The sequence below is a fragment of the Pelophylax lessonae genome, assembly GCF_965119305.1.
Source record: "Pelophylax lessonae genome assembly, chromosome: 1".
NCBI lineage: Eukaryota > Metazoa > Chordata > Amphibia > Anura > Ranidae > Pelophylax > Pelophylax lessonae.
The window spans coordinates 412,966,121-412,981,096 of NC_138768.1; the positions used below are offsets into that span (position 1 = coordinate 412,966,121).

The 14,976-nt window shown below is 41.4% G+C and overlaps 1 protein-coding gene across 1 annotated transcript in view; it reads right to left on the reverse strand.

The window, feature by feature from the left end:
* The window catches only part of CNTLN (centlein), a 712,784-nt gene that overhangs the window by 444,115 nt on the left and 253,693 nt on the right, over positions 1-14,976 (reverse strand). The window contains exon 10 of the mRNA XM_082272784.1: positions 7,570-7,743. Coding sequence (XP_082128910.1) covers positions 7,570-7,743 — 174 coding nt within the window. The remainder of the gene's footprint in view (positions 1-7,569; positions 7,744-14,976) is intronic.

Here is a 14,976-nt window from a genome sequence, read left to right on the forward strand (position 1 = left end):
TACTTGCCGCCTGCTCATCAGTACCCATCAGTACTCATCAGTACCTATCAGTACTGATCATCAGTACCCATCAGAATCAATACTAATCAGTACCCATCAGTACCTATCACCTGCCTGTCACCTGCCCAGCAAAGTACCCGATTACCTGTCACCCTTCATGCAGCCACCATGTCACAGTCCAAAAGGGTTTTCACCGCCGAACAGGCCTGTGAAATGATATCCATGATGAGTGACGGCAGCGGGGAGCTCTCACCTTCCGACGCTGAAACGATTTCTGAATCCGGTTCAGAATTTGAGCCCTTTGAAGGCTTTACATCCGGCACTGAATCGGAGGAGGAAGAAGTTCGGCCTAGAAGATGCCGCACTGAAAATCAGGCAGACACCAGCAGCGCCAATGGCCAATCGGCAAACGCCAACGGCGCTGGACCCCAGGAGGAAATGCCCAGTACAAGTACTGGGATTTCACACCAGCCCCAAAGAAGAAGAGCCCAAATGCAGCTTCCGGATGCCTTGGCAAACCCATTGTGGCTGCCTTCTAGCTCTGGGTCAGCTACAATCCCCCCCTTCACAGCACAGCCAGGTTTGCAGGTCAACACCGAAAATTTTATTCTGATTGATTTTTTTAATTTATTTTTCCCTTTGGAGTTCCTTCAAAACATCGTGGACCAAACAAATCTTTTTGCCCAACAGTTTATCGAGAACAACCCCACCTCATATCATTCCCGTCCTTTTGAATGGAGACCCCTAACAGTGGAAGAGTTCAAAGTGTTTTTGGGCCTTACAATCAATATGGGGGTTACAAAAAAAAATGAGCTGCACTCTTATTGGTCCACCAAACCCATCCACCACATGCCAATTTATTCTTCAGTCATGCCCAGGTCCCGCTATGATGCTATAATGCGCTTCCTGCATTTCAACGATAATTCCCAGTGCCCTCCCCGAGATGATCCCAATTACGATAAACTCTACAAAATTCGCCCCCTAATTGATTACTTTTCTAGACGGTTCCCCGAAGTCTATGTCCCTGACCAAAAGATCGCTGTGGACGAATCACTGGTCCACTTTACAGGCCGGCTGGCATTTAAGCAGTATATTCCCAGCAAGAGGGCTAGGTACGGCTTAAAACTAAACAAGCTCTGCGAAAGTAAAACGGGATATGTGTACACCTTTCGCGTGTACGAAGGCAGAGACTCTGAGCTCCAGCCCCCTGAGTGTCCAACGTACATGGGAGTAAGTGGGAAGATTGTCTGGGACCTAGCCTTCCCATTGCTGCAAAAGGGGTACCATATTTATATGGACAACTATTACACCAGTTTGCCCCTTTTCCGCCACCTGTACCTGAAGAAAACCCTGGCATGCGGTACAGTAAGAAAAAACCGGAAGGGCTTCCCGCAGAGTCTTATCACCACTCAATTACGAATTGGGGAATCCGCAAGCCTTAGGAACGAGGAGGTAATGGCTTTGAAGTGGAGGGACAGTAAGGACGTTTACCTCATGTCCACCATCCACGATGACAGCTTAGTGGAAATTCGAAGACGACGCGGTTCCGTTCAAAAGCCTGCTTGCATCCACGAGTACAATAAGTACATGGGGGGGGGGGGGTGGATTTAAACGATCAAATGCTGCAGCCCTATCTCCCGACACGAAAGACCGTCTTTTGGTACAAAAAGCTTGCAATGTACTTTTTCCATTTGGCCATGTACAATGCCTTTGTCACCTATAAAAAGTCCACAACAACACCAATCCCCTTCCTCCAGTTTATTGAAGACATTGCCACTGCCCTCATTTACCAGCAAGGATCCCCCCCAGAAATCATTCGTTCGGATTGTGTCAGCAGACTTCATGAGCGCCATTTCCCTTTCCGTATCCCACCATCACAAACCGGAAGAAGACGCCAAAAAAGGTGACGGGTGTGTGGCAAAAGAGGAGTTAGGAAGACACCAGTTTCCATGGTACCGATTGTCCCTCCCAACCTGGCCTTTGCATTGGAGAATGCTTCAAAATATATCACACTGCCCTAAACTTTTAGCCCATATTTCACTGCTGAATATTTTCCTGCTGCCTCAACCAACCATATTACTGCCTTCCTTGTGAACCGACCCTGGCCTGTATATCGACTATGTCTCTGCCTGCCGTCTGCATTGTTTATCCGCCATGTTTCTGCCTTTCAAGTGAACTGACCCTGGACTGTTTATCGACGATGCCTCTGCCTGCCGTCTGCATTGTTTATCTGCCATGTTTCTGCCTTTCAAGTGAACTGACCCTGGATTGTTTATGGATTTTGCCTTAGCCTACCGTCTATTTCTGCCTTTTACCTGCACTGACCTCGGCCTGTTAGGACCATGTTTTTTGCCTGCCACTTAAACTGATCCTTCGCCCTGCTACTGTAGTAGTGGGATTCAAAATGACACAGGGGTCTCACTTTTGTGAGGGGCTTCAGAATATAGCGTTCTGATATGAGAAAACCAGTTTTTGGATTTCTCTGGGTTTGTAAACTCAGAACAGGGTCTGGAGTCCGGAGGCTTCAAAGCGATTTGGGTGGGAGAAGCCTCTACCCCTGTCCCCATTCTTTCCCGACAGAGGCCCTAAGCTTCATGGTCCTGCCTGCTGCCTGGACCAATACTTTGGCTGTGCTGATCATATCCCTGCCTGCACTGACCCAGGACTTTTTATGGAACATGTGCCTGTTACCTGGACCAATAATTGGGCTGTACTGACCATATCTCTGCCTGCTGCCTGTACTAATTATGGACAGTATTCCTGCCTGCTGCATGGACAATCCTTTTTCTGCTGCTGACCTGCCTGCTACCTGGACCAATGCTTTGGCTGTGCTGACAATATCTGTGCCTGCTGCCTGTACTGACTATGGACACTATTCCTGCCTGCTGCCTGGACAATCCTTTCACTGTCGCTGTCTACGTTCCTGCCTGCTGCCTGAACCACTGCACTGCTAAAACCACAGGTAATTTTTTGTTTATCCTTTGCTCAGCAGAATGTATTTTGGTATGTATTATGCTATGTGTTAGGGGCCTTCAACAATGTGATAGGTTGTCAGGAATTTATGTGTGTGATTTATGTCCCTAGCCACTTGCCAACCGGCCAATGTATATATACGTTCTCGGTTTAAACCTAAAAGCCGGTGTTATGGCAGCAGATAGCTGCCATAACCCTGGTATTTTTTTTAAACGGTGGACAGTTGGCTTTCCGATAAGGGTGGTCCCAGCGGCGGATTCGCCGCGGGATCACCCTTCCGGGATGGCGGAAGAGGTGACCCCCCCCCCCCCTCCTGCCGCGTCCCAGTCCTTTTCCCCGCTTATCAGACCCACCGGCAGCGGGGAAAACGATCCGGTCCCGGATCCTCATGGACAGGATGTTGAGTGAGGGCAAGCTTGCCCTCACTCGACTCTATGGTCTTGGAGGATCGGAGCTACGGCAAATGTTTCCTAGCAACCAGTTTAAAGGTCCCTTTTTTTTTTTTCATTTTATTTTATTTATTTATTTTTTTTTTTTCTATCTTTTAGTGTACTTGTGAGATCTGAGGACTTTTTGACCCCAGATCTTACAAAAAATGAGTCCTGTCGTGCCTATTTCTATTACAAGAAATGTTTACATTCCTTGTAATAGAAATAAAAATGATCAATATTTTTTTTTTTTTTTTAAACGGTGTAAAAATAAAAAATAATAAATAAAATAAATAGTAAAAAAAAAAAAAAAAAAAAAAAATTAAAGCACCCTGTCCCCGTTAGCTCGCGCGCAGAAGCGGACGCATACGGAAACCCCGCCCACATATGTAAACGGTGTTCATACCACACATGTGAGGTATCGCCGCGATCGTTAGAGCAAGAGCAATAATTTGAGCCCTAGACCTCCTCTGTAACTCAAAGATGGCAACCTGTAGACATTTTTAAAATGTCGCCTATGGGGATTTTTAAGTACCAAAGTTTGTCGCCATTCCGTGAGCGTGCGCAATTTTGAAGCATGACATGTTGGGTATCTATTTACTCGGTATAACATTATCTTTCACATTATGGAAAAAAATTGGGCTATTTTTACTGTTTTCTTATTTTTTAATTAAAAAAAGTGAATTTTTTGAAAAAAAAATTGCGTTTGGAAGACCGCTGCGCAAATATGGTGTGATAAAAAATATTGCAATAATCTCTATTTTATTCTCTAGGGTCTCTGCTAAAAAAAAATATATAATGTTTGGGGGTTCTAAGTAGTTTTCTAGTAAAAACAACTGATTTTAGCTTGTAAACACCAAATGTCAAAAATAGGCCTAGGCAAGTGGCTAGGATGCATGATAGTGCTCCTTGGATGTTGGGTCCCTCTATATGGCTAGGCTGTGAAAAAGTCTCACACGTGGTATTGCCATACTCAGGAGGAGTGGCAGAATGTATTTTGGGTTGTCATTTTTGCTGTATACATGCTATGTGTTAGGAATATCCAATAAATCGACAACTTTGTGTAAAAAAAAAAAAGGTTTTAATTTTTTTCCCACATTTTCCAAAAACTTGTGGAAAAAAATGACACGTTCAAAAGACCCATAATGCCTCATAGAATATACGTTGGAGTGATGCTTTCCAAAATGGGGTCATTTTGTGGGTGTTTCCATTGTCTTGGTGCTCTAGGGCCTTTAGAAGTGTGATAGGTAGTCCGAAAATGTTGTGTGTAATTTATGCTCCTAGAACGCCTGAAGCTGCTTCTTGAATGTGGAGTCTCTTTATGTGGCCAGGCTGTGTAAAAGTCTCACACATGTGGTATCGCCATACTCAGGAGGAGTAGCAGAATGTATTTTGGGGTGTAATTTTTGCTATTTACATGCTATGTGTTAGAAATATCCTATAAATTGACAACTTTGTGTAAAAAAAAAAAGGTTTTAATTTTTTTCCCACATTTTCCAAAAACTTGTGGAAAAAAATGACGCGTTCAAAAGACCCATAATGCCTCATAGAATATACGTTGGAGTGTTTGCTTTCCAAAATGGGGTCATTTTGTGGGTGTTTCCATTGTCTTGGTGCTCTAGGGCCTTCAGAAGTGTGATAGGTAGTCCGAAAATGATGTGTGTAATTTATGCTCCTAGAATGCCTGAAGGTGCTAGTTGAATGTGGAGTCTCTTTATGTGGCCAGGCTGTGTAAAAGTCTCACACATGTGGTATCACCATACTCGGAAGGAGTAGCAGAATGTATTTTTGGGTGTAATTTTTGCTGTGTACATGCTATGTGTTGGAAATAGCTTATAAACTGACAACTTTGTGGGAAAAAAAAGAAAAAAAAAATTTTTCTTAATTTTCCCAAGAATTACAACTTCAAAAAACCCACCATGCCTCTTACTAAATACCTTGGACTGTCTACTTTACAAAAAGGGGTCATCTGGGTGGTATTTGTACTGTCCTGACATTTCAGGGCCTCAAGAAAGGAGATAGGCAGTCAGTACATCTGGTGTGATCAATTTTCAGTAATTGGTACCATAGCTTCTAGACTCAATAACTTTCACACAGACTAAATAATATACACTAATTTGAGTTAATTTTACCAGAGACATGTAGCAGTATACATTTTGGCCCAAATGTATGAAGAAAATTTTATTTTTTGCAAAATTTTATAATTGAAACTAAAAAAAAAGTGTTTTTTTTTCAAAATTTTTGCTCTTTTTTTGCATATATCATGAAAAAAAAAAACCCCAGTTGTGATCAAATACCACCAAAAGAAAGCTCTATTTTTGTGAAAAAAATGATAAAAATTTTGTTTGATTACAGTGTAGCATGACTGAGCAATTGTCATTCAAAGTGTGAGAGTGCTGAAAGCTGAAAATTGGTCTGGGCAGGAAGGGTGTTTAACTGCTCTGTATGGAAGTGGTTAATCACTTTAGCTCTAGTTCAGATGATGTCAGTCCATTGGCATGGGCAATTTTAAAATGTATTTAAATTGGGTATTTTATTGTGTCCGTGTGTACTAGAATTCATTAAAGTATATTTTTTTCATAACATTTGCTTTTAATTAAGTAATTTTCTAAGTAACAATTTCTCATTTTTACCGATAGCGGGGAAAAGAATATTTGATCCCCTGCAGATTTTGTAAGTTTGCCCACTTGCAAAAAAATGAAGGTTCTATAATTTTTATCATAGGTGTATTTTAAATGCTAGCGACAGAATATCAATCAAAAATCCAAAAAAAAAACATATAAATCAAATGTTATAAATTAAGTTCTAGTTCAGTGAGTAAAATAACTATTTGATCCCCAAGCAAAACATGACTTCATACTTGTTGGATAACCAGGGCGAGTCAAGCTAATGCCAAAGAGCTCAATTTTGGTCTCATCTCACAGCACTTTCTCCCAATCCTTCTCTGAATCAGGAAGGGAACTAGCCATGTTTGGAGGAAGAAAAAATGCTGACTATGACCCCAAGAACACCATCCCTACAGTCAAGCAGGTGGAAACATTATGCTTTGGGGCTGTTTTTCTGCTAAAGGTAAAGACCGACTTTACCGCATTGAGGGGCCAACGGATGGGGCCATGTATCGTCAAATCTTAGATAAGAACCTTCTTCCATCAGCCAGAACACAGAAGATGGGTCATGGATGGGTCTTTCAGCATGACAATGACCAAAACATACCGCCAAGGAAACAAATGAGTGGCTCAAGAAGAAGCACATTAAGGTCATGGAGTGGCATTAGACAGCCTCCATACTGTAATCCTATAAAAAATTTATGGAGGGAGCTGAAACTTTGAGTTGCCAAGGCGAAGCAGCAAAAAAAAAAAAAAAAAAACTAGGATTTAGAGAAGATCTGTAAAAAAAGTTGGACCAAAATCCCTCCTGAGATGTGTGCAAACCTGGTCACCAACTACAAGAAAAGTCTTACCTCTGTGCTTGCCAACAAGGGTTTCTCCACCAAGTAATAAGTCATGTTTTGCTTGGGGATAAAGTACCCATTTTACTCACTGAACTGCAACTCAATTTATACCAATTGTATCATGTTTTTTCTGGATTTTTGGTTGATAGTCTGACTCTATCATTTAAAATACAACTATGATAGAAATTATAGACCTTTCATTTTTTTGTAAGTGAGCAAATTTCCAAAATCTGAAGGAGATCAAATAATTGTTTTCCCCACTGTATATGTAATGTGTCAGGATAGGCTTGGTCTTAAAGTGTATAAGTTAGATCACAGAACAGTAACCAAGTGTATTATCCAACTTTCTCAATTACACCACCTGATAAAGTAAATTTAAAACTCGGTTTATAGTATTTAAAAACTTTCACAAAGCTTTGTCACTACCATAAGGCACAGGAAAGCAAAAGATCAAACAGGGGGTTAAAGGGCAGCATTGTGTGTAGGAACAAATTAGAAGCTAAACAGCAGGGATGGGGAGGTTATAATCATGGTGTGTACCAAAAGATAACAAGCCTTTGGCAAATGGTTTAATCATTCTTCCAAGCAGTTGCAAAAATTATGAGCAAAGCAGACTTATTAAAAAAGTTAGTTCCTGCAGTCCTTGTGGGAAAAGCATTTTGATTCGAAAAACCTCGATTTGACACAAATGCACCAGACAATAAAAGGCTTTCTTACCTCACGCATTCTCCCAGCCCTCAGGATGCTGTTCTCAAGCACAGCGCTTCTACAATTATTTACTTGAGTTAACTGGAGATCAGCTGCTTTAAGTCTGTCCTGTAGAAATTTTATTTCTGATTTCTGTGAAGCGATTATGAGTTCCAGCTCTACCAGGGATGGATGTTCCAGCTCCTACAGTAATTAAAATAAAAATTAAATAGGAAATTATATTACAGAATTAATAGATCACACACATTTCTGGAAAGAGTCATTATTCCCAATGTATTCACAACCTGCAAGCAAGAATGATGTTTTCAGCAAGTGGCTTTGCTTGGCTTTAAATAACCATGAACTATATTTGAAGAGGATTTGATTATTACTTAAAACTATTTTGCAGCAGTTTCCAAGAATGTGCTCACATATTTCAAAATTCTAAAATATAAATTATAACAGAACAATGAAGAAAGCACTGCAGTTCTTTTAAAATTTGCTGTACGCATAGCAAAGTAGCACACATTGATTAACCAAGAATTTAACACAATTGGCCCTATTCAGAAGAAACATTTAATTGCAATAACTCAAAAACAGAATTTATTAAGACCAGTATGAGATGGATTCTGATCAGCTGCTATAGATTACTACTAATAAGACCACTTTACCACCAAGCTTCTGAAACTGAAGGATAGTTTTCTTTTCCCCTACTAAAAGCCCCATAAAGTACAAGAATTTACCCTATCTCTACATAGAGTAAAACTATCCCTTGAGCCAGCTGCTTAACATGACTCAGTTCACGTGGGTTCTAAAGAGGGAATAGGGAACTTTGCAGTGCTATGATCAATTTAAACTGAATGAGGAATTTCAACCGAAAGTTTAAAAGGAAACTGGCATGACTATGCAGTAAATATGTTCAAATAACATTGTGATGCACCTGCTGTTACCTAACAAAGTCCTGTATACTTAATGTAACCAATGGGATTATGTAAACTCTGGAATCTCAAAATCTTCATTACAAGGTTTTCTTCCTTATTGCTATGTGCTGATCATATTCTATACGTACTACACCTTTACGTATGGCAGTCATGTCCAAAGTCCGGCATGCGGGCCAGTTGCGGCCCGACCTTTACTTTCATACGGCCCCCAGAGACACCGCTGATCAATGTCTCTCTCTGAGACATCGCACATTCCCGCCCCGATGCCGATGCGATGGCTCGGGGGCGGGGCCTCTGGCCTCCCTCGGCAGCTCCCGAGTCCCGCTCCTCCCCCCGCTCTGCTCTATGTGCCTGGTGCCGCCAAAGACTGAGCGGGAGTGCAGAAGGAATTTGAAATCTGCATTCCTTCTCACCTTCACCGCACAGCCACACAGCCACCTGTAGAAGCCTTGTGGAGCTGACTGAGGAGGTGTCATCTCTTCTACTGCCTGTCTAAGTAAGTGTGATTTTATCCATAAAGCACTGATGCTTTTTATTTCATATATATATATATATATATATATATATATATATATAATATATATATAATATATATATATATACACACACACACACACATATTATATATATATATATATATATATATATATATATACACATACATACATACATACACACATTATATATATATATACATACATACCGTATTTATCGGCGTATAACACACACTTTTTCCTCCTAAAAATTGAGGAAAAAGTAACAGTGCATGTTACATGCCGATGTAAAAAAAAAAAATCCAGGATGCAACACCGAGAGGTAGAAGGGGGCGGGCAGCGCAGAGGAGAAGGAAGGACGCGCTGTCATCGGAAGTCCCAGCTCCTATGCCGACGTCTATCATATGCGCCGGGACTTCAGATGACAGCGCGTCCTTCCTTCTCCTCTGCCCCGCCCACCCCCTTCTACCTATCGGCACTGCTTCCTGGACTTTAATTAAAAGTGATTTGGATAGTGTCAATGGCGCTGGCGAGGCTGCAATTATGGGCACTGCACTGGCGAGGCTGCATTTATGGGCACTGCACTGGCGAGGCTGCATGTATGGGCACTGCACTGGCGAGGCTGCATGTATGGGCAATGCGCTGGCGAGGCTGCATTTAAGGATACTGCGCTGGCGAGGCTGCACTGCGCTGATGATTGTATTTAACTTTAAATGTCAGGCAAAATGGTCGGCCCTCACGCATGTTCACTATCTGGCCCTCTTTGGAAAAACGTTTGGACATCACTGAGTAAGGGATGCAAGGTTTCAAATCTTTTTGCATGATTCAGGCTTGCCTTCAATAACATGCAGTGAAGGAAAACAATAATTCTAGATTTGAATCCCCCCTTAAAAACACCTTAACCACTTTTAGGACCGGAGGATTTTCCTGCTTTACGTCCAGGCCACTTTTTGCAACTTGGCACTGTGCGACTTTAACTGACAATTGCGCGGTCATACAACGCCGTACCCAACGAAATTTGCGTCCTTTTTTTCCCACTAACAGAGCTTTTTCTTGGTGGTTTTTGATCACCTGTGTGATTCTTACTTTTTGCGCTATAAACAAAAAAAGAGCGACAATTTTGAAAAAATAACAATATTTTTCACATTTTTTTTATATGAAATTCCCCCCCCCCCCCCCAAATGTAAAAATCTAAATTTAACATTTTAGGCCAATTTGTTTTCTGCTACATATGTTTGGTAAAGAAAAAAAAAAATCGCAATAAGTGTATTTTGATTGGTTTGCACAAAAGTTATCGCAGCTACTAACTACGGGAAATTTATGTCATTTTTATTGTTTTTTTTTTTTAACTAGTAATGGCGGCAATCTGCAATTTTTTTTTTTGTGGGACTGCGACATTGTGGCGGACAGATCGGACCCCTGACTGACATTTTTGACACTTTTGGGGGTACCAGTGACATTACTACAGTAATCAGTGCTATCAATATGCACTGTTACTATAATAATGACACTGGCAGGGAAAGGGTTAACTTTATTGGTGATCAAGGGGTTAATGTATGCCTGGTGCTTACTGACGTGTGTGGGAGGAGGGGACTGTGTGACACAGGCACAGATCGCAGGTTCAGCTATGCTGAATCCTGTAATCTGTCCCTGCCTGTCACATAGGAGATCCGCCCGCTTTGTTTACACAAGCGGGCGGATCTCCTCACTCGATTCCCGACAATAGGGGAAGAGCGGCGGTGATCACCGCCTCTCCTCCCTTGGCCCGACTCACCGCTGTGTCTGAATACAGCGGGAGCGAGCCTCCGACAACGCACGCGCCGCCCACAAAGGGAGCAGTCCAGCGACGTAGGTCTACGTCGCTGGACGATGACGAGCCACTTTGCCGTAGTACGCTCCATGTGAGTGGTCGGCAAGTGGTTAATAACCACAATACCACATTATAAGTTTAATTGTAAAATTAACTAGGTACGCGCAATTGTGTATGTTCCTAGTTCAAACCCTGTGGCAAAGGAAAAAAAAAATAGTTACTGCCAAGTTAATTGACACATGTGAACATGGCTAAACTTGGTCAGGGTGTCTAAACTTTCAAAAACTCAGGCCATTAAAGGGTTAATCACTCCATTTCATAATGAAAAAGCCATATGGACCCCAAAAACAATAGAGTTTAACACAGAACAGGTCCTTTTGTAAAGAGTTAAGATAACAATAGTGCTTCTTCGAGTTCTTGAAAAATGTTTGAGTTCGTATTTCAAATCTATTTATTTATTCAGTAGTTCCCAATGATAGCCCAAGCGGAAACAGTGCTGACATATGTCCTAAAGGTAAAGCTACATCATATTACAAATAATGTTATTTAACTTAGATAGTGTCCAGTGTCTGCATGCAAATGTCTTCAAGGCACCATAATATTCTGCAGAGGCTTACAGAAGACAATTGATCATCAACAAGTTCCACCTGTGCAGCTTAACCGTTTCCGGACCGCCCACCGCATATATACTGCGGCAGGCTGGCCCTCCTGCGCGAACCGACGTAGGGCTACGTCGGTCCCGCCCCCACTCGGCAGCGGGGACTCTGATGCATGAGGCAATCGGCTCCGATTGCCGCCTGTCGCCCGTAATCGCTCCACGCTGAGAGAGAAGAACGGTCAGCTGTTGTAAACACAGCTGACAGTTCTTCTCTTTGGAATGCTCACAGAGCTTCTATATAGGATCACAGGTCTCTATGGTCATTCCATAAGCCCCACCCCCATACAGTTAGAATCACTCCCCTAGGCTCACATTTAACCCATTGATCACCCACAGTGTTAACCCCTTCCCTGCCAGTGTCATTATTACAGTAACAGTGCATATTTTTAGCACTGATTACTGTAATAATGTCCCTGGTCCCCCCAAAAGTGTCATAAATGTCAGTTAGGGGTCCGATCTGTCCGCCGCAATGTCGTAGACCCGCAAAAAAATCGCAGATCGCCGCCATTAGTGAAAAAAAAAATAAAAATAAAAATGACAAATCTTTAGTTAGTAGACGCGATAACTTTTGCGCAAAATAGCTTTTTTTTTTTTAACCAAAAATATCTAGCAGAAAACAATTTGGCCTGAAATGTTAAAAAGTGTTGATTTGTAATTTTTTTTTTGGGGGGGGGGGGGGGGGAATGTTATATAGCAGAAAGTGAAAAGTATTGTATTTTTTTTTCCAGAATTGTCGCTCTTTTTTTGTTTATAGCGCAAAAAAAAACAAATTGCAGAGTTGATCTATTTGTGGGGAAAAAAGGACATCAATTTTATTTGGGTACAGCATCGCACATCTGCGCAATTGTCCCTTAAAATAACGCAGTGCCGAATCGCAAAACATGGCCTGGCCATTAAGAGGGAAAATGTTCCGGTCCAGAAATGGTTAAATAGGAATTTCCCAGGTAATATTTTTTCAAAACTTTGAAATTGCTTGCCTTTTCTACAGGTTTGTCCATTGTAAACATACTCCCACAACCAGAAAATCCAGCGTTGATCTGCTGTGATGCACTGCTGCACACCAGGTACCTTGCCGCTATCCTCCTCTCTGCCATCTTCGGTAGCTGGCTATCTTATCATAGTTCAGGCAGCCAGCCCGCTAAAGCCTAGTACACATGGGCCGAATGTCAGACAGCATCAGCCGGTTCCATAGAAACTGGCCAACATTTGGCCCGTATGTGCGGCAACAAAAGCCAGAGTGTTCTGGTGGGGGAACATCCACCTGTCAGAACATAACAGCACAGCAAAGGAGACTGCTGTTCTAACATTGGATTGTTGGTACAGCGGCTCCAACCTGAGGGGGTCCGTTTTTTTTTTCATTCAACCCCAAAAAAACTAGTAGTGTGTACAAGGCTTTAAGATGCACCACCAGATCCACCCTCCCCCAAACTGCGTATGCTTCAGCTTTAAATGGTTGTAAACCCTCCCACATACCCAGTGAAGTGACTGGTCTATACACTGAGATGATTTACAATTTTAACATTGCAGAAGGTTGCGGTTGCAATGATGCAAAGTTATCTTGCAGTGTGAACTTCTACTTCACAGTAAAATATTTTAAACCCTAATCACTTTTGCAGCCCATGCTTATGTGCTGCCAACAAGCGCAACAACACATACATTTTCTGTGCTTTACTGCAATGCACTATTGGCATTGCTGTATAATTTATTTCCAATGGCGCTTTAACAACTTTTCAGCAGACCTCAACAAATGTGCATTTCAGTGCACAAAGAAATGCACAGATGTGCTGTGCATTAAATGAAATTAGAAGGGTCAATACACATTATTATGCATTCAATTTCACAATAAATGGGCCTTAAAGTGGTGAGACTTAATGAGAGGCAGCAGCTTTGCATTGTCATCAGCCTGCAACAAGAAGTTTTACTGGCAGGATATTCACATAGGAAACTTTGAAACAGAAAAAAAAAAATGTTTGCTTGTGAAAACTATATACTACAATGAAAACTTTACATTTAGGGTTTACATACACATTGAGAAAAGTTGTAGTCATCAATCTTTTTCTTGTATATTTACATCATAATGGGCTTTAGATATTCTAAATGTCTCTAACAAAACCAACTATCTATAACTAAAGAAAAAACTTCCAAAACTCTAACCATACCCAGTGTAAAATAGTTAACATATTGTATAGTATATCATTTCATCATCTTTTAGGATGCTTTTCAAAAATTCTTGTGACACATCTAGTCCGTTATGAAGCATTAAGTACAAATTTGTCCTGACACACAGGATGAAAATCTCTGATCTATGGACTCCTATTGAACAATGTACCTGTGGCCAAATGACAAAGAAAAATGGCAGATTAGTTAATATTACCAGTAATATTTTAAAGGAATGGCAGTATCCCTAGTTTGAAGAACATTGTGGTGAAAATTCAAGAATGCAATGGTAAGCACACACCATATACAGAAATGCAATATCTAAATAAGTTTTGGGTAAACTCTGAAAAGAAAGATGGCCATGTGCTTGTATTTATAAAAACAATGTATAGCATTTATTTTTGCACTGCAGTTTACAGAAAAAAAAATAAAATCAAGATTTGATGGGGACCACACTCCGCCTTTAAAAAAGGAACAGGTTGCGCAATTCTTTTGAAGAACTTAGAAGAAATAACTTTCTGTAAAATACAATGTAATATGGCAACCTGGAGGTGTTTTATAGACAGATGGTGTACAGAATGCCCCCCAGAAATGCTATTTCCTGCTTGGTGATTGGCTTACTGATTTTCCCAGAAGTCTGCAATAAGATACAAAGTAGATTATGGGCATCCCCTGCAAAAGAAAAAAGGGATTTTTGTACTTACTGTACAATCCATTTCTCTGAGTTCATCGACGGACACAGCGCTCCATAACTACTGGGTTATATTGCCTCCTCAAGGAGTAGGACTAGGCAGAACAAAAAACACCTGGCTACGTCCATGGGCCATCCTCAGATTGATATATAAACCCCCTCTCCACTCTAGGTAATCAGTTTAGTAGCAAGCAGTATTAGAAGTATCAGAACTCCATAGAGGGGTGGGTGCTGTGTCCGTCCATAAACTCAGAGAAATGGATTTTACGGTAAGTACAAAAATCACATTTTCTCTTTCGTTCATTGACGGACACAGCGATCCATGAATCATAACTACTGGGACGTCCAAAAGCAGTTCCAAAAGGAACATGAGGAGTTGGGAAAATATTCCAAAGCTAAACATAAGAGCCCTTAACCAGCACACAGGAGTCCTGTCTAAAAAAAACTGGATTTTTGTCTTACCACAAAATACTTTTCTTTTAGATTCACTGACAGACACAGCTTCAAGTCTTCAGACCATTGAGCTTATGCGCTTGCTCTCTAGGAGTAGGACTAGGCAGAAACCTTTTTGGTTACAACCCTGGGGCAGTCCCAGAGGGTATACCATTACTTCCTGCTATAGAACTTCCAGTTTGTAACAAGCAGTGTCAGAAGAACAAATAATTCAACCCCAAAAGAGGGGCGGG